The sequence below is a fragment of the Petaurus breviceps genome, unplaced genomic scaffold (assembly GCF_028583685.1).
Source record: "Petaurus breviceps papuanus isolate PSGF00001 unplaced genomic scaffold, PetGlider_PUasm1.0 171, whole genome shotgun sequence".
Lineage (NCBI taxonomy): Eukaryota > Metazoa > Chordata > Mammalia > Diprotodontia > Petauridae > Petaurus > Petaurus breviceps.
Genome location: NW_027185754.1, coordinates 7876974 through 7898385, shown reverse-complemented (window position 1 = coordinate 7898385; position 21412 = coordinate 7876974). Strand labels below are relative to the sequence as shown.

Sequence of the window (21412 nt, the reverse complement as noted above, 5' to 3'; positions counted from 1 at the left end):
GCAGTAGCAGTAGCACCAGCACCAGCAGCAGGGGCGGCGGCGGCACCACAGCGATTGCTGCCGCCCGGGAAAACGCCGGGAGGAGCGGCGGTGAGGAGAGGCCGGGGCGGCTCGCAGGCCCCCGTGGGCGTCTCGCCGGCCAGAGTGTGCGCCTGAGGAGGAGGAGGAGGAGGAGGAGAGGAGGGAGAAGGGGGCGGGGGGGTCTCGGCGAGGGGCCGGAGCCGCCAGGGGCGGCGGCGGCTGCTGCTGGGGGGCAGGGGGCGGCGGCGGCGGCTGCGGGCGGGGCGGGGGAGAGTGGCCGCCGTTTGATGGATCCGAGGATCGCCTGGTTTCAGCCAGAGCAGCTCGGACCCTCCAACAGTTTGTGGATGCAGATTTGGGAGACGACCCAGGGGCTGAGGAACCTCTACTTCAACCACCACTGTCACAGCAGCGCCACGAGCAGTAGCAGCAGCAGCAGCAGCAGCAGCGGGAGCACCAGCAGCAGCGGGAGCAGCAGCAGCAGCGGGAGCGGCACCAGCAGCAGCAGCAGCAACACGGGTAGCCCCAGCGGCCCCGCCGCCGCCTCCGCCGCCGCCACCGCCGCCGCCCCAGCCGGCCCCGCCACGGCCCCCGCCGGCGGTAGCAGCAACAGCAGCAGCAGCTCCCCAGCCGAGGGCATGTACCGCCCCGGGGAGCGGCTCCTGGGCGGCCACGCACTGGCCCCCGAACAGCGGGACTTCCTGCCCTTAGAGACGACCAACAACAACAACAACCACCACCAGCCTGGGGCCTGGAGCCGGAGGGCTGGAGCCTCCGCTGCGGAGAACAACGACCCCGCCGCGGGCAACAGCAACAAGAGGAAAAGGGACAACAAGGCCAGCACTTACGGACTCAACTACAGCCTGCTGAGCCCCAGCACGGCCCCGGCCTCCACTGCCGGGGTCGGGGCGGGCGGAGGGGGCGGTGGTAGGTTGGCTGGAACAGCGGGAACTGGAGGGTTGTACAGTGGTACCCCTTGGAAGAGGAGGAACTACAACCAGGGAGTCGTGGGGTGAGTGTCTCCACTTCACTATGGGGGCTTAACGTCACTGCACTCACATGGAGATGGGGGTGGGGTGGGGACTGGGAAAAGAGTAGAGGCTTCACACCACCTTTGCCGCGTGCTCTTGGTTTGCACAGGATATTTGATGGAGGGAGGTGGTTTCCCTCCCCACCCACCTCTTCACCCCCTCCACAATTGTCCAGTTGCCTCTGCCATCACACAGGAAGATGAGGTCACTTTTCATGGACATCTCAACCCTTATGGGACATTAAAGGCCCATTTGATAACCAAGTGCCTTGGGGGGAGTATTTCCTTCACGAAAGTTTTTAAAATGGAAGATTATCCTCTACTCCCAGTTGGAAACATGACAGGCTATTAAGGCTTGTGACTCACCCTTGTTGGTTCTTTCTTCTCTTCCTGCTTTTCTCTTTTTCTTTTCTTTTCTCTTCTTTTCTTTTTTTTTCCTCTTTTCCTGCCTGTATCTGGCCTCCTTGTTCTACAGGAAAGAATGCAAGGCAAGGGCTGTACAGTTCTGCTTTGCAGGAGCTCAAGGCCCTAAAGAACTTTCCAGGAGTTTGATTTGTAGCACCATCTTCCTAGACTATGTACCATAATAATGTGATATGTACCATAATGCTGTGAGCATAGTGTAAGCTCTGTTGATGGTTTTCTTTCCAGAGGGGATTAACTTTATGGTAATTAGTTCAATGTTGCACCACCAGTGACTCTCTGTTTAAAGTTCAGCTGTTACAAAATGGAATCTTACCTGACCCCTAGTGAATTATGTACATAAGCACAGATTGATTCCAGCTAGATTTGTCTTTTTGGAAATGCTTCTGTGCTGGAATGTTACAGGATTGTCTTTCAAGGTAGCTTTAGGAGGAATATTTTCATTGTGTTTAGTAAATCTAGTTAATAGTTTTTCAAACTTTCTCTGTTTACAAATTCTCTATTTTGTGTATATATGCTAGAATGGAACAGAATAAGTTACTGAGTATGGAATCTTGGTTTTGATCACCCATTACACTTTAGTCCTTAATAGGAATCAGATGAAAAGGATGATTTCTGTGTCATCTTGGAGTTTCTGTAAAATGATTTGGTGGCTTCCATCTGGTTCTACTAGGCAGGTGTCTCCTTTATGCCACTATTATCATTAATACTCTTTTGAGAAGAACTGTTGAACATTTTATGCTTTGAATAGGTATACACTTCAAACTTATCCTTTGATTTTGTAAGAGGGGTCTTTTAAGGTTAGAGACTAGGTCTAATGATAAGCATGTGTTATTAAAAGTTACTAGGGCGCTATCCATGGTGATCTTAATGTCTAGGTTAATAGGTCCTGGCTGAAATGGACACTTGGAGCATTTTCAAATGTGAGAATAAATCCCTGACTTAACAAGAAAATTGATATTAAGGACTTCGGTAATTTAAGCAATCCAACTGAAATAATCATTGTCAACCAAACTTAAAAATAAATGCTTTAATTTTGATTTTTTGAAAACTGTTTCTATGTGACTTAAAAAATAAAGCAAGTTATAAACATTGGCAACTTGCTGATTATGCATTATAAATGATGAATTATTACCTTGCTATTAAAACTATATGATTTATTGATTTTTTTTAATCTTTATTTAGCAAATATCATAATGGTGACAAATCTCAAACTTGAATCTCTCCACATGTAATGTTCTTGTAGAAAAAGGAAAAAAAAATCCTGACAATTAATTTGCCCATTCAACAAGCATGAGAGATTTCCATTTCTTCTTGGAACAGTCTATTTAAAAATAAATGCATGTTGAGCTTTAATACCTATCCTTCCAAATTTTGTTTTACTTCTGAGGGTTCCAGCAGTTAAACACATTTTTAAAATTTTAGTTTTGTGTGAGTCTTCCAGCTTTTACAGAGTCTTTTGAGCAGTTCTTAGAGTGTTATTGTAAGAACATTTGTAGGGATGAAAACCCTTGTTTTGTTTGATTTGTGGATCATATTTCTTTTTCTTTTGGGATAGCTTATCATTTCATATATTTTAAAAACTCAAGTAACTGGAATTTTAACACTTTCATTGCAAATTTGTATATATGATTCTGAGGTTAAATACAATGAAACTCATAAGCAGTATACATTTTTTTTTGGCACTCTTAGGTGATAGTGATACAGAGAGGAGGGTAGCTAAGTGGTGCAGTGGGTAGAGTGCTGGGCTTGGAATCAGGAGGACCTGGGTTCAAATCCAGCATCAGATACTTACAGCTGTGTGACCCTGGTCACAAGTCACTTAACCCTGTTTGCCTCAGTTCTTCATCTGTAAAATGAGCTGGAGAAGGAAGTGGCAAAACCATTCCAATGTCTTTTTGAAGAATATTCCAAATGGAGTCATGAAGAGTCAAGATATGACTGAAACGGCTCAACAACAAAAACACAAAAGTGTGCAACATGAACCTGTCTCCATGAATTTACAGTTTAGTTAGGTAGAGAAGACAAAAGTTAAAGAACATAAGATAATGCTATATATCTTGTATGAATCTTAGAATTGTAAAGTAAAGGGACTTCCAAAGTGATTTAGTTCAGTCCCTTGACTCATGAAGGCATCTCTTCTTCAACATTTCTAATCTGTGGTCATCTGGGCAAAATCATTTTTACCATTGTGGGTCTAGTCTTTAAAACAAGGGATTTGAATTAGATTATCTCCAAGGACTCCTCTATGATTGTGTCTTTCATCTATTTTTTTCTCTCTGATGTAGCCTAATTATTTTTTTCATTGCTCCTGCAATAGGACCTGCATTTTCCTGTCTCCAAGCCTTTGCTCATATGACCAATGTCTGAAATGCCTCTTCTTCTCTTTTTTGTCTAAGTCCTATGTTTTCAAGCCACAGTTTTCAAGTTCTACCTCTAAAAAGCCAATGCTTATTTGATTGTTCCTTCCTCTGAATTTCTGTAATACTTGTTTGTACCCCTTATTTCATACTTAGTCATTAAAGGCTTTTGAGGAGCTGGGACATGTAGCAAAACTGTTTTAGGAAGATCAGTTTGTCAGCAAGAGGATGAGAGAGACTATTGACTGGAGCAAGGTCAGTTTGGAGATTATTGTAATAGTCCAAGTGTGAGGCAATAAGGGTTTGAATTAGGGTGATGATAGTGGGAATGAAAATGATAAGGCAAATGTCATATTGGTAAGATTTAATGATTAGATGTTGAAGGAAAGGGAAGCCTTTGATGGGGGAGTGACATTGGTAGAGATGAAGGAATCAAAGGTGGAGGTAGGAGTTGAAGAGGCACAGAAAGAACTGGAATTTTAGATATTTTTTTCTATGTTATGATGAAAAGACACACTATGTAAATGAGGGCCACAACCTGATCTGTAGTGTGCTTTCCAATATAATTTTTGCCTTGAATCCCCTGGTACCTTCTCAGCAACTCCATCTGATAGGTGGATAGAACATCCAGGTGGCATTGTTGAGAAGGCACCCAGAATTCAAGGCTTAAGCTATATTGCAGAGCATATTACATATCAGATTGTTCACCTTGTATACATAATGCCTTTTTACCATGATATAAAATACTTAAGATACATTTCTTTTTTTATTCTATAAAACCAATCTTATGATGGGATTTTTACCATAATGACAGAATGCTATAATTAGGATTGGTGCAGTAGGCTGCTTTATCTCAACAACAACCAGGTGAATAAATACATAGGTTGAGATTAAAATTCAGAAGCCTGAATTTAAAGTTTTCACTTACCTCTGGTATGTAAAGCTGAAAATGGATTGCATTTCTTCATAGTCTACTGTGTTCAGATTATTGAATCTCATTGCATGTGTACATTTTTACTTTGTAATGTGCCAAAACCTTGTGAAAATTTTGTGGGCTGGTAGAGTTTTAGGGTTTTTTTTTCCAGCCCATCATCAAGCTTGCACTAAGTATTTGATTCTTGGATTCTTTAATATTAATAATTAATAATTCAGTACCAAAATATACTAGGTACTAAATTAAGCAAGATAATTTATGTCATAACTTTTCTCTTTAATCTGAGACCTGTTTTATTATTGAACATGCATAATTTCCCCATTAGAGCCACACAGTTATTTTGGTATGTGGATTGCATGCACATTTTTCAGGTTTTAGTTGGTGAAAAGTGAAAGGAAACAGTGAACCAGAAGATTAATAGACTCAACACTGGGACGATGCTGAAAAGCTTTGGTGAACTACAGTTCAGGGGGATGAATATAGAAAAGAGGGACTGGAAAATAGACTGGTGAAGGAAAGATATTTGTCGTCGATAATTTGTGGCCTGTCTGCTTTGTATGTCCTAGATCTTTCCGTCATCCATTTCTGTACAGTCTGTTGTTCTTGGTTGTCTTGCCTTTTAACTTTTATCATTAAAACTGTTACCAAAGTAAATATTAGGATTAGGATCCCAGAAGTTTATTCCACAACAGAATTTGTGGCTGCTATGCTGAGGCACTACAGGAAGAGTTCTCTCAGATTTGGTGGTTGTCTCTGACCAGCAAACATTAGGATATTTGAATGAATAAAGAATTTACGTTAGTAGGAATACTAGATTATTGAGGAATTATTTTTACATGAAGATACAATTCAAATTTGTTATATATGGAAAATTTAATTTGCTATGATGTGATGTTGATTATATTGTCATCAGGCCATACATAACATTTGGGGATCAGTAACATTGATTTACTTTTGTATATAATTTTTTTTTAAAGCAGTTGGGGTTAAGTAACTTGCTCAAGGTTACACAGCCAGGTGTTTCTGGGTGGGTGCTAAGTATCTGAGTCCAGATTGAATCCTCAGGTCATCCCTACACTGGGGCTGGTGCTCTTACTCTCTGAGCCACCTGGCTGCCCCCTGTATATAATTTTTGTAGCAGTAGGTTGTCCACATTAAATATATGGTTGGTGGGCATTTTGGGGTCAGGGTAACTGGTAGTTCAAAGAACACTTGCTAGCAATTCTGGTGGTCTTATTACTTACTGGCTTGATATTTCTTTCTTTATCCATTTCTGCTGAGCCAGCTGGAAACCTCAGTTAGCTTCAGAAAGACACAGCTGCCCAGAGGAGATTCTCCTTACCCAGAGAGACATTTATTAGTTGCACATAGCAACTGTACTGCATCAGAATGCCATTAAATCTATCACAATATGTTAAGGTACACTGAGCCACATTATCAATGAAACAGATGACAGTTGAGAATAACCTTGAGGTAGACTACTCAGTAACTCAGGACCAATCCTAGCAGAAGATGTATTTTCTTAAAATAGGTTATATGTGGACTTTAGACAATTGGGAGGGAGGGGGAGTCCTAAAATGAATATGCTATACTAAGGATTTTGTCTGTATGTCAGAAAAAATTTTTATAAATACTTGGGGATATTTATATTGGCTATTGGTTCCTCTCTAGGCTTTATCAGGGGCTTCAAATCTAAATAGGAAACTTCTTTTTTTCATGAAAGTGTTACTATTTGCCTTGGTGTAGAAAGAATCTGTCCACAGTGATGAACTCAAAGATGCACCTGATTACTAGAGATTTCATGGCCCTCTGATTTTACCTTTTTCACTTATAGGCCCTGGTCTTCTAAGAAAGACCTATTTATTAAAAGAGACCTATCTTTGTCAGCTTCCATTTAATGATGTAGAAATCCCCATATTTTGATCATCAGGATTGCTCAGGGACATACTAAAATTTAAAAATTTTAGCAGTAGCATTGAGAACAAAATTGTAACAACTTTAATTTTTAAATTTAAATTTTATTTTTGAGTTATCTGTGCTATTTAGAGGCATTCTTTTTTATTTTTATATTTTCATTACTGGGTTTTTAAAGTAATTTCAGGTGTTCTTTTTCACTAACAAACTGCTTATTTTTTCAAAAAAGACTTAATTTTTAAAGCTTTTTTTTAATCCTAAGAATAAGTAAATTTCTGGATAGATAACTTTATTGTAAAATTGAGTGATTTCCATTTTGGGGAGGTATGTTGAAAGCATTTTATTTGCTGCTGACCAAATTACAGTTAAGAAGTCTTAGAGCTTTAGAATGTGTATTCTTCTTACCTGTTTAGGAATAAAATGTATAATGTAGTTAGATTTATTGAATGACAGAATTAGGACTTGTTTTTATTTGTTTAATAATTTGTGGCATCTTTGGCTCTCCAAAATATACTTATTTATTAGCATTATGAAAAATTATCCAGTTCCACCAAAACACATTTATTAATCCATAATGACATAGTTGGTGTGTTTTTTAAATAAATTACTTCCTAATAACTTGGTCTTATTAGTGTCAACTGAATTTGAGTGTCTACAATCCCTGAGTTTATTAGTTACTTAATAACTGTGCTTTCCCCATACTTGTTTTGCATTTCTTATTCGCTATTTCTTCTGGTCTGCTTGTGTTATGACACTTTTTTGGATGCCTGCTATTCAAAAAACCTTGTGCTTGGTGCTGTGGGAGATAGAATAAACATGCCATTCCCTGACTTAAAGGGTAATGTAATCTAGTTGGAGTGGCCAAAGATATGAAAAGGTAAATAGTAGTTAAAGACAATAGTAGAGCTGCTGCAAGATATTATTCAATGCCAGGTAAATTGCATGCCTCGGTTCTACTCCAAAAACTTTTAGTGCTCTGTTTCCTATTGGCACTGACGGCCAAGCCTTTCCATAGGTTGCCTGTCTACCTGTTCACCTTTATCCCATGTTCTTTTCCACTTTATGTGGCATTTCCCTGCCCCCAAAATGATTGTCCTCCAGACTTAGCTTACACAATATCCCCATTTCCTGGCCAAATCGGGTATCGCTTTCTATAAGAAGACTTCTCTGATTTGCCCCTTTTCTCTTCTGAAACTTCTCATTCCCTTTGTACTTAACTCAGCCTTAGTTGAATCATAGTTAACTGGCGTACTTGTTTCCCCATTAGTTTATAAACTCCTTGGGAGCAGGGCCTAAGCCATATTTGTCTTTGAGTCGCTAAAATGGAATGTGTGAATATGTAATAGGTATTAGTTTTCATTTTTGTGGTGAATTCCGAGGAGAAATGATAATTTCTGCCTGGGATGATCTAGGCTGGGCAGGAAAGGGGAGAGTTTGAAACTGGTATTATTCAGTATAAGATTTGGATAGGTGGAAAGACGATGCTATTCTTGTCTATGATTTTTATTTGGTCCTTTATAGTGCTAGCATAGAATCCTCTGTAAAAACCCAGGCAGGAAGAAATGGAAACAGAGAGGATCAAATACTGTGCTACAAGTAATAACACATTTTACAAAGCCCTTTAAGAGTGGTTTCTTTCCAACAACCTTTTGGAACAGGTAGTATCAGAACTGAGATTCAACCCCATGCTGAATGCAAGTTCAGTACTCTTTCTACTGCACCAGTGCTTAGCACAGTACCTAGTGAAAGTAAGTGCTTAATAAATGTTTGTTGACTACAACATACAATTTTTCTATTATTTAAGACATCTCAAAGGAATTTTGAGATTTCTAAAATGCTTTGTCCTAGAAGGAAAACAATGTCATAATTTTAAATTAATGTCATTATCAAACAATCCTTAGTCTGGGAGAAAGATGGGAATTCTTTGATTTTATGGGTTTAAATATCAGGAAATAGGCTCAGGATTCTTTTGGGAACAGTTATTTCTGTTTTCTTGGGGGTACTTTTTCAGTTTTGGATTTGGAAAGTTTCATTGATAGGTTGTAATTACCCATTATAATTACCATATTTGGGTTACATACTGGCAAATAGATCCTTGCTCGCGTCTGTCATTTTTAACCTTTGCACTAGGTTAAGATTATGTTTTCCTATTATATTTGTACAGGGGGTAATCTCTGCCTTGAAAATTAAAGCCTTTCAAAATAAAGAGAAGATATAAAAATTACTTCAGTTTAAATAGACAGGCTTTGCTAAAGTATTTGCTTTTGTGAAATAAAACTGAGATTTTGCTAAAGTATTTTGCTTTTGTGAAATAAAATTGAGATCCTATATCTCTTCATCTTATCTCCTTAATTTGAATTCTAAATCATGATTATTACTACCCTTAGGCTAATTAACCTAGGTACTCCTAAAAGAACCATTCCTCCAGTTTGTCTACTGTAAGTAAATAACATGCTTTAGAGGTGGGAAATGCATTATCATTTTATTTTGGGTTTTTCTGTTTCTTTTCTTCTAAGGTAGTTCTTTTTTAACCAATAGTATAGTGCAGAGGTATCAAATATGTGGCCCTGCAATACTCCTGAGTACAGCTGGAACCAGTTTAAAAAGGTAATTGGGAAATTTTAAAATAATTAGAATACAATAGAAAATAGATATTGTTAATATGGGATTGTCTTAGTGAATATGTGGACTGTAGGGACCCTTATATACCATTTGTACTTGAGTTTGACAACATTGCTGTAATGTCTATAAATATGTGTGTGAATCTATATTAGAATTAGATAGATGAAGTTATATATACATATACACACATACATTGTGATCCTAAAAGTGTATAGCTTTGATCATAATGGTGCTGGCAAGGGAAGAAGGCAATGTGTTAAAAAAAAAAAAAAGGGTGATTTTTAGAAAATTAGTTACTGGGATGGCTAGGTGGCACAGTGAATAGAGAGAGCACTGGTCTTGGAGTCAGGAGGACCTGAGTTCAAATTCGGCCTCAGACACTTAACACACAAAAAACTAGCCATGTGACCTTGGGCAAGTCACTTAACCCCAATTGCCCTACCTTCCCCCTCCAAAAAAAGCAAAAAACAACAAAAAAAAGAAAATTACTTAGGATCATATGATTTAGAGCTAGAAAGACCCCCATAATTCATTTATTCCCCTCTACTCCTTTTACAAATAAGGAAACTGAGGTCCAGAGAGGTGGGACCACTTACTGCCTCTGCCAGACCAGTAGCAGGGCTAAGATTGAAATTCAGTCTTTTGACCCTTTTCAACATACTCAGTCTTTAGGGGGTTGGAGAACTGATTTCGTTTTTACTTGTTTTTAACTCTGATAGAATTGAATGTTATACAGAATTTGAAGTTATGTGATAAGATTTCAATGATTTGCTTTAAATCATAATAATAAAACTACAGACATATAATGTATCTTATGTTTGCAGAATTTCTGGGTATTTTTAACCATTAGCTTTACTGTCAAAGACCATTTTGTGTGAGTAATATTGATAATGAGTTACATTATAAAATCATAGAATTTTAGAACTAGACTGGCCTTAGGACATTTTATCTATCTCTACTCACCTCCTTTTAGAGTTGAATCAAACAACTTGTCTAAAGTCATATGCCTACTTAGTGGCAGAACTTGGGATTAGAACCTGGGTCTTCTGACTCTTGTTCAGAATTCTTTCCACTATTAGGCTTCTCTCTCTTTGATGGTTTAAATAATAAAATTATTGCTACTTTGTAAATGTTACATTAAGCCTACTTAGTCAAAAAGCATTTATTATGTGCTGTGCTGGGCACTGGGGATACAAAGACAAAAATCCAACAATGCCTACTGTCAGTGCTTTCATTCTTTCCTGAGACAGCATATATGAATATAAATATAAATAGATGATTTTTGGATGGCAGCACTAGCACCTGGCAGGATAGGAAAAGATCTCATATAGGAGGTGACACTTCAGCTAAACTTTAAAGGAAATTAGATATTCTAAGAAGTGGAGGTGGAAGACATAGTGCATTGTAGGCTCTATAAAGTCATGGAGACTGGAGATGGAGTGTTATATGTAAGAAATAGCAAGAAGGGAAGTGGCTGGATTATAGAGTATGTGAAGAGATGAGTAATGTGTAATAAGATTAGAAAGGTAGGTTGGAGTTAGGTTGTGAAAGGCTTTTAAATGGCAGAGGAATTTATGTTTGACCTTAGAAGTAAGGTAACAAGGAACCACTGGATTCTATTGAGAAAAGGGGAATAACATGATTAGATCAGGATTTTAGGAATATTACTTTGGCAGCTATGTGAAGGGAGGAGGCATTGCAGAGGGGAGAGAATTGAGATAGGGAAAGTGGTATAGATCTGTGGTGTCAAATTCAAGTAGAAACGGATCCCTGTGTGACAGCCTATTGACTTAGAAAATCACAAATTAACTCTCTGTTTGGTGTTATATTTTTGTTTATTTTGTTAAACATTTCCCAATTATGTTTTAATCTTGTTGGGGCCTCATTTGGGAGTGTGGCTGTCCACAAGAGCCTGCAGGCCACGAATTTGACATCTGTGATATAGATAATAATAGGATCATAGATTTACATCTGGAAAGGACCTTAGAGATAACTGTAATGTAATGGGAATTGAGGGGGGCTGGGAGGGGGGAAGGAGCTTGAGGAGCTTACTTAAAGAGGGTAGAACAGAAAGGGTGGAACAAGAAGGAATAGGAGAGAGCCAGAACAGCTGGGAGCAAGCAGCATGCAGGCAGAGCAGCTAGTGTGAGTGAGAGAGGGGCATTTTTGCTTAAGGGGGCCTGTTTTGTTTTGAAGGCCTGAGGGAGGGAAGGCTTGGAAATGTTCATGTTCACTGAACTGGTTATGTGTACCAACTTCTTGGTTGTTGCAATGATAGATTTGGCTTTCTGGTGTTTGAATAAATGTTTTGATTCTGTCTTCCATGTGGAGAATCTGTTACATTTTTTGATTCACAACTACACCAGCATATTCATAGCCACTGTAGGTGCTGTGAATATTGCATTGGTGTTATAATAACTTGGTACAACTCCTTAATTTTAAAAGATGAGGAAATTCAAAGAGATTAAATTAACTGGGGTCAGCCATCTACTAAATGTCAGAGGCAAGACTTGAACACCTGTCCTGGAGACCCTTGTCCATGAGTCTGGATGGAACACTCTATCCATATACCCATGACTATTTTCTTTAAATTCAGTTTCTTGTCCCTAAGAGTACAGCTTTTATGTGCCCGATGGTATGGAAAACAGGGGGGAGATATTTAGCTTGATGAAATGGTACATAGAATTAAATAAAAAAGTGTGTCCTTTTCTCTTTTCACTTGGACACAAACTAAGTCATTCATTTTAAATAAACTTGTTTTCTTTTATGATTTAAATGAGTTAAATCTGTGTTTTTACAATGAAAAATGTAGAGATCTTTTGCAGGGATTAGGGAGGAATTTTTGAGATTTGCTGGGCTTCATTGAACTGATAGAGTAGTGTAATTTATGCCAAATATATTTTTTTAATGCCAAAAGAATTTTGAAAAGGCTTTTGAGAAAAACACATGACATCTTCGCCCCAAACGTCCTCCCTCCAAAAAACCCAACACAAGCCTGAAAATTATCATTGGTGAAAAATTGTAATAGGTAATAGTAAACATATTTAAAAGGTTATATCCTGCTACTGAAAAGGGAGCCAGTGTTTAGGAGTACTTCTTTGTTTTTTGGTGCTATGATGTTTCAGCAAGAGAAATTTTAATTCTATGGGTGTTTTTGTAATGGAAGATTTGTTTTTCAATTTCAGTTTTTAGTTTTATCAATATATTTGAATTATTATCATCCTATTGACCACTTGCTTTATACTTGTGAGATATGCAAAGTGTATCAGTGTAATGTTTAGAGAGTTTTGAGTTTCACATTTTGCTTTCTTGAGAACATACAATGGCAATATTAGATTCTAGAGTCAACTGACTGCCAGAATTTTAACATTAATTAAGGTAAACTTTTTTTTTCCTGACATCAGCTTGATTTCACTAGGCTAGACTTGTCTCACGAATTGAGGATGACAGAATCCCCAAAATACGTTTTATGGCTATAGATCTTTAGTGAAAAACATGCTTCTTGAACATTCCATTAAATGATAAAAAATAAAAATTATCCAAGAGTAAAATTTAAGGATGAATAACATTTGTTCTTGGTCATAGGAGTTTATAGGGAAAATTGCCTTTTCCGTGTTCTCTAGCTGTTTGAAGACCATCCCAAGAAACTAATAGTAACCTAAAGGGAGCAGTGCAAATTACAGATTATGTTGTAACATATGCAAGAGGCATTCTGGCTCCAAGATTGGATTGTTCTCACATTAAAAAGAGTCATCAATGTCTCAGATCAATGATCAGTCTGTTCGTTTACTTTAGAGCACAGTGAGCAAGGCTCTAATTTCTCATTATGTAAGCATGTCATCTTGATCTTTGTTTAATTCACAAAGGTTATGGGAATCATTTTTATTTAGGCCCAGGGAATCCTTTTACCTCTTGGCAACATAAGTGAATATAAATCTGTTCTCAATCTAAGAAAGTATTTGGTAACAGCTTTTTAAAAAATGAATTTTATTGATACCTTTTTATATTTAAATTATTATATATATTATATTATTATATATATTATTATTTATATTTAAATTATTATGTCAAAGTAATTTCTGGAAATAATCTCCATTCTTCACTTCCAAATTAAAAAAAATATATTTCCCTGCACTCCAAATTGAGCACTCTTTTGTAGCAAAAACAACAACAACAACAACAACCAGTTAAGCATAAACAGTTTATATAGTGATCATATATCACTATATAAAATTTGACATGATTAGTCCCCTACTTTTGTGAGAGTAGTATGGCATCTTCCATTCAATAGGGGGAGTTGTTTATCTCAAGTACTTGTACTTGCTCTCTTTGCTGTCTTCTTACTGTTTCTATGATACATACTTTTGGGACTTTTAATATTGTTTTAGTTAACTATTTTCTAACTTCCCTTGGAAATGTAGACATGATTCTTTACCTAGTATGGCATTTCATCTTTAAAGACTGAAGGTTTTGAACACCTGAACGGTGTTTTTCAACTTTCTGATACTTAATGCTTATTTTTAGCTCCTATTTCCTCACCCCCTTTGCCAGTGAACTCAACCAAAATGAAAGCTGGTATTCTTAATCTTAGATAGTGGAAAATGTGTTCAAAAACAATAATACTGCCAAAAATCTCTCAAATTGGCTTTTACTTTGGTTTTGTCTACATAGCACATATAACCTGGAGTAATTTGTCATCTTATTGAGAAATTTCTGAGTGTCCATATTTAAGTATGATTAAATTCTACTGGCTGTGCCAGTAAATTCCAAAAAACAAAACAAAACTGAAAAAGAGTTGTATTAGGAGAGAGTTAGACAATATGAAAAAAGAACTCTTCCTTTTCATTGTAAACTTGTAAAAAATATTTTAATGGCATTTATAAACTTTATTTTACACAATCTTAACAAATATGAACACATGAAACAGTAAAGTAAAATCCCAAATAAAACCATAACATCAAACATTTTCTATTTTGATAAAAGAAAAAAAAATGCACTTAAAAAAATAACTCCTTTGGTCTGGATTTTCTTCTGATTGCTTTTCCATCTGTGTACTTAGAGTTTTCTTGCTGCTATTTTTTACATAGTTGTAGCCACATGTGTGTTCTGATTCTGCATTCTGTGTCCAGTATCACTTTGTCTTTTCATACCTTTTCATATTAATTTGTCTCCTGCTGTTCCTCCCTACTCCACACAATAATAAGCCATTACATTAATATACCACAATTTATGCAGTTATTTCTCAACTGTTGTATGAATAGGTTGCTTCCTTTCCCCCTCCTTAAAAATAAAGCAGTTGTGAATATTATTTGTGTACAGATAGGTTTATTTTTCTCTTTAACAATATGGATTTATCAACTTCTTATCTCAGTGACCCAGGCAGCTCTCTAAGTCGCAAAGCAATTGCTGATCTGCTTGCTACCCTTACCACTTAAAAATGTACCCCTCAGATTTTTTTCTAAAGTTGTATTTTACCATAATGTTCCTAGATCTGTCTGTAGGTATAGGAGACATTTTGCTTAAAGATTATTAATATACAGATAGACTCTGGAGATTTAGACTAGTCTTATGACATTTCTGGTTTGAAAAAAAGCTAAAGCAGTGTTAATGTATTTTAAATGAAGTTGAAACTGTTTTTGGATTTAAAAACAAGCCAATAAATGCTTATTAAAGGCCTATGAAGTAGAGAGATTGTATTAGGTGCTTTAACACGAGATGTTTTTCTTAATAATCTAGCAGTGTTATGAATTCGAATTGTTTGAAAACTGAACCGTTTCATTTAAGTAAAAGTTCCATTCATTGTTTTCAGACTAACTGTTTTTATGTCTGTCCCCTAGATGCCACTATAATTGTATATTTGAAGCCCATTGATGACTTGAGCATTTGATGATATTGGCTAAACATTCTTTCATGAAACTCTGTCTTTTCCATTGGCTTTCATGATTAGAGAGTCTTTATAGAATCTTAGATCTACGGTTAGAAGGGACCTTAAGTATTATCTAGTTCAAACTCTTATCGTAAGGAAGAGGAAGCCGAGACCCAGAAGAGTTCATAAGCACCTTGCTCAGTGTTTCACAGGGCCATCAGGATTTAAATCCAGGTCTTCTGACTCCAAAACAAATACTCTTTCTGCTGCACTTTTTTTTAACCTATCCTTTAATGATTCTTCTTCCTCCTCCTGTTCCTTAAAAAGACAGTTTCTATTCCTTATTCTTTGGTCATCTACTCCTTTTCTATCGCCTAGTTATTATTGAGGTAGTATAGCATAGTGGATAGAGGGCTAGCCTTGACATCAGCAAAACCTGGGTTCAAGTTCTGACTCTGCAACATACTTTTAGATGCATGGTCGTGGTATCTGAGGCAACTTCCTGAGGCATATGTGGACAGATGAGTTGCTAAACTAAATTGGTAGAAAGGAATTCACTACTACACTCAGAAATCATGGATTCAGGTGCAACGTTCTACCCTCCCCACAGTTAAAAAAAAAAAAGTGACAGTACAGGCAGACTGTTTTAGAATTGGAAGGGCCCTGAAAGGTCATCTCGAACCATCTCTCATTTTACAGTGAGGAAATTGAGGTCCCAAGAACTGGAAACACTTTGGCCCAAGATTTTGAGAGACAGTGTGTTGTGGTGAATGGATCCCAGAATGTGGAATCAGGAAGACTGAATTCAATCCTACCTGAGATATTTAGCAGCTTTGTTACCCTGGGCAAGTCACTTAACTCTGTGGGCCTATTTCCTATTTAAAATAAGGATAAAAATAGTATCTATGTCATAGGATTGTTGTGAGGAGTGGTATTTATGTTTATCTCATTTCTCACACACACACAACACACATTTGAATGTGTGTGTATATAAATGGTGTTTTGCAAACTTTAAAGTGATGTATAAATTTTAGGTATTATCATCATAAATTCTAATTTGTTTTTATTTCATTCTTTTCATGAATATTGATTTATTTTTAAGCTGTACAAAACCTAAACCTAGCTAAAGAAGAGATAAAATTTTGTCCCTAGACTCTTCACTTTTAACAAGGTATAAATGAATGATCCAACAGATGAGTAGAGGTTATGTCATATAGTGGAAAGAAGCACTGCCCCTGGATTCAGAGGACCAAATTCAGAGTTTCAAATTCCACATCAAAAACTTCTTGAATGACTTTGGGCTAGTCATTTTAGCTCCCTGAGCCTCATCTGTAAAATGAGAGGATTGGACTAGATGACTCCTAAATCTCCTTTCCTCTTTAATCTATGATCCTTTAATCCTCAAATGCTTTCATCCAAACACTTAGTGCATGCTGTGTATAGATGAGAGCATTATACTCAATACTGAAGTTAAGGTACCAGGTTAAGCAAAATGTAGCTCTTCTCCTTGTTGAGCCACCTTCATGGAGCTTGTAGTTTAAGACTTGGTGAGTGAAATTAAATACAGATGTGAGTATTATATGTTAAATGCATTGTTCAATCATTTTTCAGTCATGTCCAACTCTTTGTGAACCCATTGGGGTTTTCTTGGCAGAGATATTGGAGTGGTTTGCCATTTCCTTCTCCAGCTCTTTTTACAGATGAGGAAACTGAGGCAGAGTTGAGTGATTTGCCCAGGGTCACACAGCTGGCAAATATCTAAGTTTAAATGTGAATTAAGGAAGATGAGTCTTCCTGACTTTAGGCCCATTACTTGCCCTCCCTAGCTATCCAATAATTACCTTAGAAGATTCAAAATAGTGCTATGTGAGATCGGGAGGAATCCAAGGTGATTGATTTCCATGTCTATAGCTCTACTTCTGTCTTCGTTCTTGAGCTAAAGTACTTCATCTCCACCTGCTTATTTAGACTTTCCCCCTGAAAATGAGCCTTTTGTCTCAGCTTGTCTAAAACCTAGTTCATTATTCCCCCCACCTTCTTCAAACAGAACAACTCATAAGCTCACTTACTTCTTTTAGTCACATCATTCTTCCAATTTTCCTAGCTCAAAATTTGGAATCCTTGAGTTGCCTTCTTCCCCAGTCACCTAAATTATTTTAATGGTCTCTGAAAATTAAATTTCTAGTCTTGTTTCACCCCACCCCCTATAGAAAACCCCTCCCTCCCCAGCCCAATTTGATGGTATAGGAGATACTGTTTCTTTCCTTAGGTTTATAGCTTAGCTGGAGAATTACATGTAACACATATGATTATCAAGTGTTTAACTGTATACTTTCTCAGCTATAGGATAGGAACAACAAACTAAAAAGGGGATTGAGGTTGTTAGGGGCATAGTAACCAGGGCTTGAGAGTTTGACTCAAAAACTAAAAAGTTAAAAGTTGTATATTACAGCACAGATTAATAATGGATGTTCATAATTACCTTCTTCCATCAGAAAAAAATCAAGTTGTGCTCAGTACTCTCTGTATAAGAAGACATAGCAGAATAGAATAAGTTTTAGTAAGATTTCATTAAAATGGTTAAAGTAAAAGTTTGATAGTTGGAAGGGGAGCATAGCAAAGCACCAGAGATTTGAAAATTTTATTTTAGAACATTTTATTTCCCATTGATGTTGGATAAATGGCTATTGCTGTGTTATATTTTTAACAGTTTTAAAGTAACTTATAATCTTTCCCAGTTTTAAAAAATTCATTCAGCTGAATGTAAATGTATTATCAGAGAATTTTGGCTAGAACTAGAGGATCATAGAGTTTAGAGCTGAGAGGACTATTTTTGATGATTAACATTCTACCTATTTTTCAAGAGAAGATTATATGTAAGCATTCTCTAAGTATTTCTGCTGTCTATGCTAGTAGCAAGTAAATTTCTATTGACAAAATAAAATTACATTTAAATAAAAAAAGCTTGGATTTATATTGATAAAGTGTTTAGATACTGTATATAAAAGTGTGAGGTTGCAAGCCATCCAGAGCTTATTTTTGAATAGAAGAATTTTTTAAATAGAAGTCTCCTTTGATCCTCTGAATCATGTCAGGTAAGTGCTATAGCTATTATTCCCATTTTCCTGATGAGTACACTGAGTCTGAGGAAGAGTTAAATGACTCATACAACTAGTAAAAGCTGGATTTGAACCTAGGTCTTCTTGACTCCCAAGTTCAGTGCTCTGTCAGTAATGCCAAATATACGTACCAGTATATATACACATAGACATACATGTACATGTGTGTTTATGTATATGTTAATAGACTGAGAGACTTACTATATAGCTTATTTGTGGCCTTCTTACTATGTATTATATAACTGATAACTATATAGCTGTCAGCATTTGACTAATCTCTACTATCTCTACTAATCTCTGCTATCATCCCAAACCACACCCTTTTCCCTCAACCTTTGGATGTATAACAGAACAGAAGGAGGCAGCCTGGTGTAGGAGATAGAATCTTGGACTTGGAATCAGGAAGGACCTGGGTTCAAATTCTGCTCTCTCATTTGCCAGCTTTTTTTACCCTCTGATCACAACCTTTTTAAGTTTCAGGCACCTCTCTAAGACTCAGTTGTAGACAAGCATTAAAGGTACATATGAATGATATATAATTGACTCAAAATAAAATAAACCTTAAAGAATGAATAGATTATAGGTTTAAATGAGTATTTTAAGTTCTTAGTGGAAATAATCATAGTATAGGAGCCAAAGTACTTTTTTTCACGTCAGTCTTCAAATGAATAAAACTCTTTAGTATTATACTTGTCCCAATGTGGCTCTGTTCATATACTTTATTACAACTTTTCACTTCCATCTTGGTGGAAAAGACTTTTTTTTTTCTTTTTACTATATTTAGTTTGACAAAAACTGTGAATATTTGGTAAAGTATTTATCATCAGATAAAGCTTTACATGGAATTTTTCTATGAAAAAAAGAACTCATGTTCCCAAGGTATATTTAAAAAGGGGGTAGAGAAGCAAGGCATGTAGTATTTATTGTTTTATCTCTCCTCCTAGAAATTTTGCTTTGGGGTGATGGCCAGGTGGAGAAAGATAGTATTGAAGAAAAGAAATGGGATAGGAAGAGGAATTAGAATTTTTCTTTAAAACAAAACAAAACGCCTTCCTTCCTAAAACCAGAATTCCAGTTAGCAGACTCTGGGCTTGTAAGGCGACCGCCTAAAAACTGAACTGTTACAGGTGGGCGGTTGTCAAGTGGATAGGAAAATAAGCAGAGTTTTGCTTTCCCAGAACAGAACATAATGGAATGGAAAACAAAACTTTCAGAATGTATATTTTCAAGCAAGGATTTATTCATAGTATTTATTTACTCTTCCCCAAAAATTTCCAATACAGAGACAAAATGTCCCACACTAAAATTCCAATTGTTAATGAAAGTTTGAAAATTTTCAAAAATGTTTACAAAAGGCACTTTTAAAATTTACATGATCCTACTGTAATTCTTATTTTTCCTTTCAAGATAATTTGGATTTAGGAGCTACCATCTAACCTCTCCTTTCCTTCTCAGAAACTGATGAACGCTTTTGGAAAAGTCACAAAACACTGCTGCCTGGGTTCACTACTTATTTATCTTCTCTGCTCTCAGCTGGGCCTTCATGGTTGCTGCATGGCAATCCTTTTATTTTTTTCTAATTGGCTCTTCTAAATCTCTCTCTTCAGGCTCCTAAATTACCTCCTTTCTTCCCCCTCTCTTTTTCTCCTTTACTGAGAAAAGAAACTGTCCATCTCAATAACCCTTTAATCATTGCCCATCTTCTTTGCCTTTGCCTGACCCTTTTCCTTGAGGCCAACCAACCTCTGTAGATAGGCTTTTGATCTCATTTTCTCCTGAGTTTTATGGGAACTTGACCCCTTTTTTCATTCCTTTTTCTATTTCAGTCTTTCCTTATCCACTGGCCCTGTTTCCTGTGCCCTGAAAATATGTCCTAGGTCTCCCTTATTCTTTAAAAAACTTTCATCTGACCATATCATTTCCTCAAGCTATTATCTTATATCTCTTCTTATATGTGTTTGTATGTATAGACTTAACCAGAACCAAAAAAGAGAATACATAGAGCCACTTACTGATAGAAGTGAGTCTATAATAGCCCTCCGAAGTGAATTATGTAAAAAGTAGACATATGTCTGATTTAAAGTTCTAATTTAGTATTACTTTAGACTCCTACAACTTGTTCATAGTACATATATGTGTGTATGTATAATGCACACATACCTATTTTTATGGTCTACATAGCATTTTTATACTTTTCTATATTATTAAGATGCATTATGTAAGATGGCCAAATTTAAAAAACTCTTTAACTTATTAGTTTACTATGTGTGTTTGTGTGTGTATTTGTGTGTGTGAGTGAGAGAGAGATCCATATTCCCAGCCAACTTCTAGAAAGAGTTGTCTATGCTTCTTCCTTCCATTTTTTTTACCTCCTACTCTTTTCTCACTTCCTTGTAATTCCTTTTTACTCCATCTTTTGACTGAGACTGCTCTTTCCAAGGTCACTGGTGCTCTCTTCACGTTAAATGTAGTAGTGGATTTTTCTTAATCTTCCTCTCCAACCACCTCAGTCCCCATATCCAGTTATTTGACATATACTCCTTCCACAATATTTTTTGCAAGCATTCTTCCCTATTCTCTCCACTCACATAGACTACCCTAGTTCAGAACTTCTTCATGTCTTTCCTGGAACATTACAAAAGCTACATAATTTGTCTTCCTACCTCTGATCTCTCTTTTGCATTCCATTCTCTATACAGATGCCAAACTGGTATTCCCAAAATAGAGATCTGACATGCCACTTCTCCTCTCCCAACACACTTAATTGCTGTCTTTGCCTCTATGGAATAAGACTGGAAAAATCAATGGGAGTCAGGTTGCTGATGACTTTAAATACCAGGCTAAAGATGATCACAGGATGTCACCTTTCACATGATCTCTATCCCAGTCATATTGGTCTGCCAGCTGTTCCTTCTACTCTGGGTCTCATCACCTGCCTCCATGCCTTTTTGCATGTGGTTCCCCATATCTGGATAGACTCTTTTCATCCATTTTGTAGACTTCCTAGCTTCCTTCAAAACAAAGCTCAGGTGCAAAAAGGCCATTCCATGCCCCCTCCTCTCCTCATTAATACTTTTACTGCCCAGAAATGACTTTGTGTTTCTTTGAATATGTGTTGTTATT

General features: G+C 37.0%; 1 protein-coding gene across 4 annotated transcripts in view; it reads left to right on the top strand.

Moving 5' to 3' along the window:
- Positions 1-273: 273 nt before the first annotated feature.
- Positions 274-21412, top strand: part of TENT4B (terminal nucleotidyltransferase 4B) — a 55952-nt gene continuing 34813 nt past the window's right edge. The window contains exons 1-2 of one of the 4 annotated variants that reach the window (XM_069082530.1): positions 274-465; positions 595-1033. In XM_069082530.1, coding sequence (XP_068938631.1) covers positions 309-465; positions 595-1033 — 596 coding nt within the window. In that variant the 5' untranslated portion in view covers positions 274-308. Of the gene's footprint in view, positions 1034-21412 lie in introns of all 4 variants that reach the window. The other 3 variants (XM_069082531.1, XM_069082528.1, XM_069082529.1) reach the window with 3 other exon arrangements.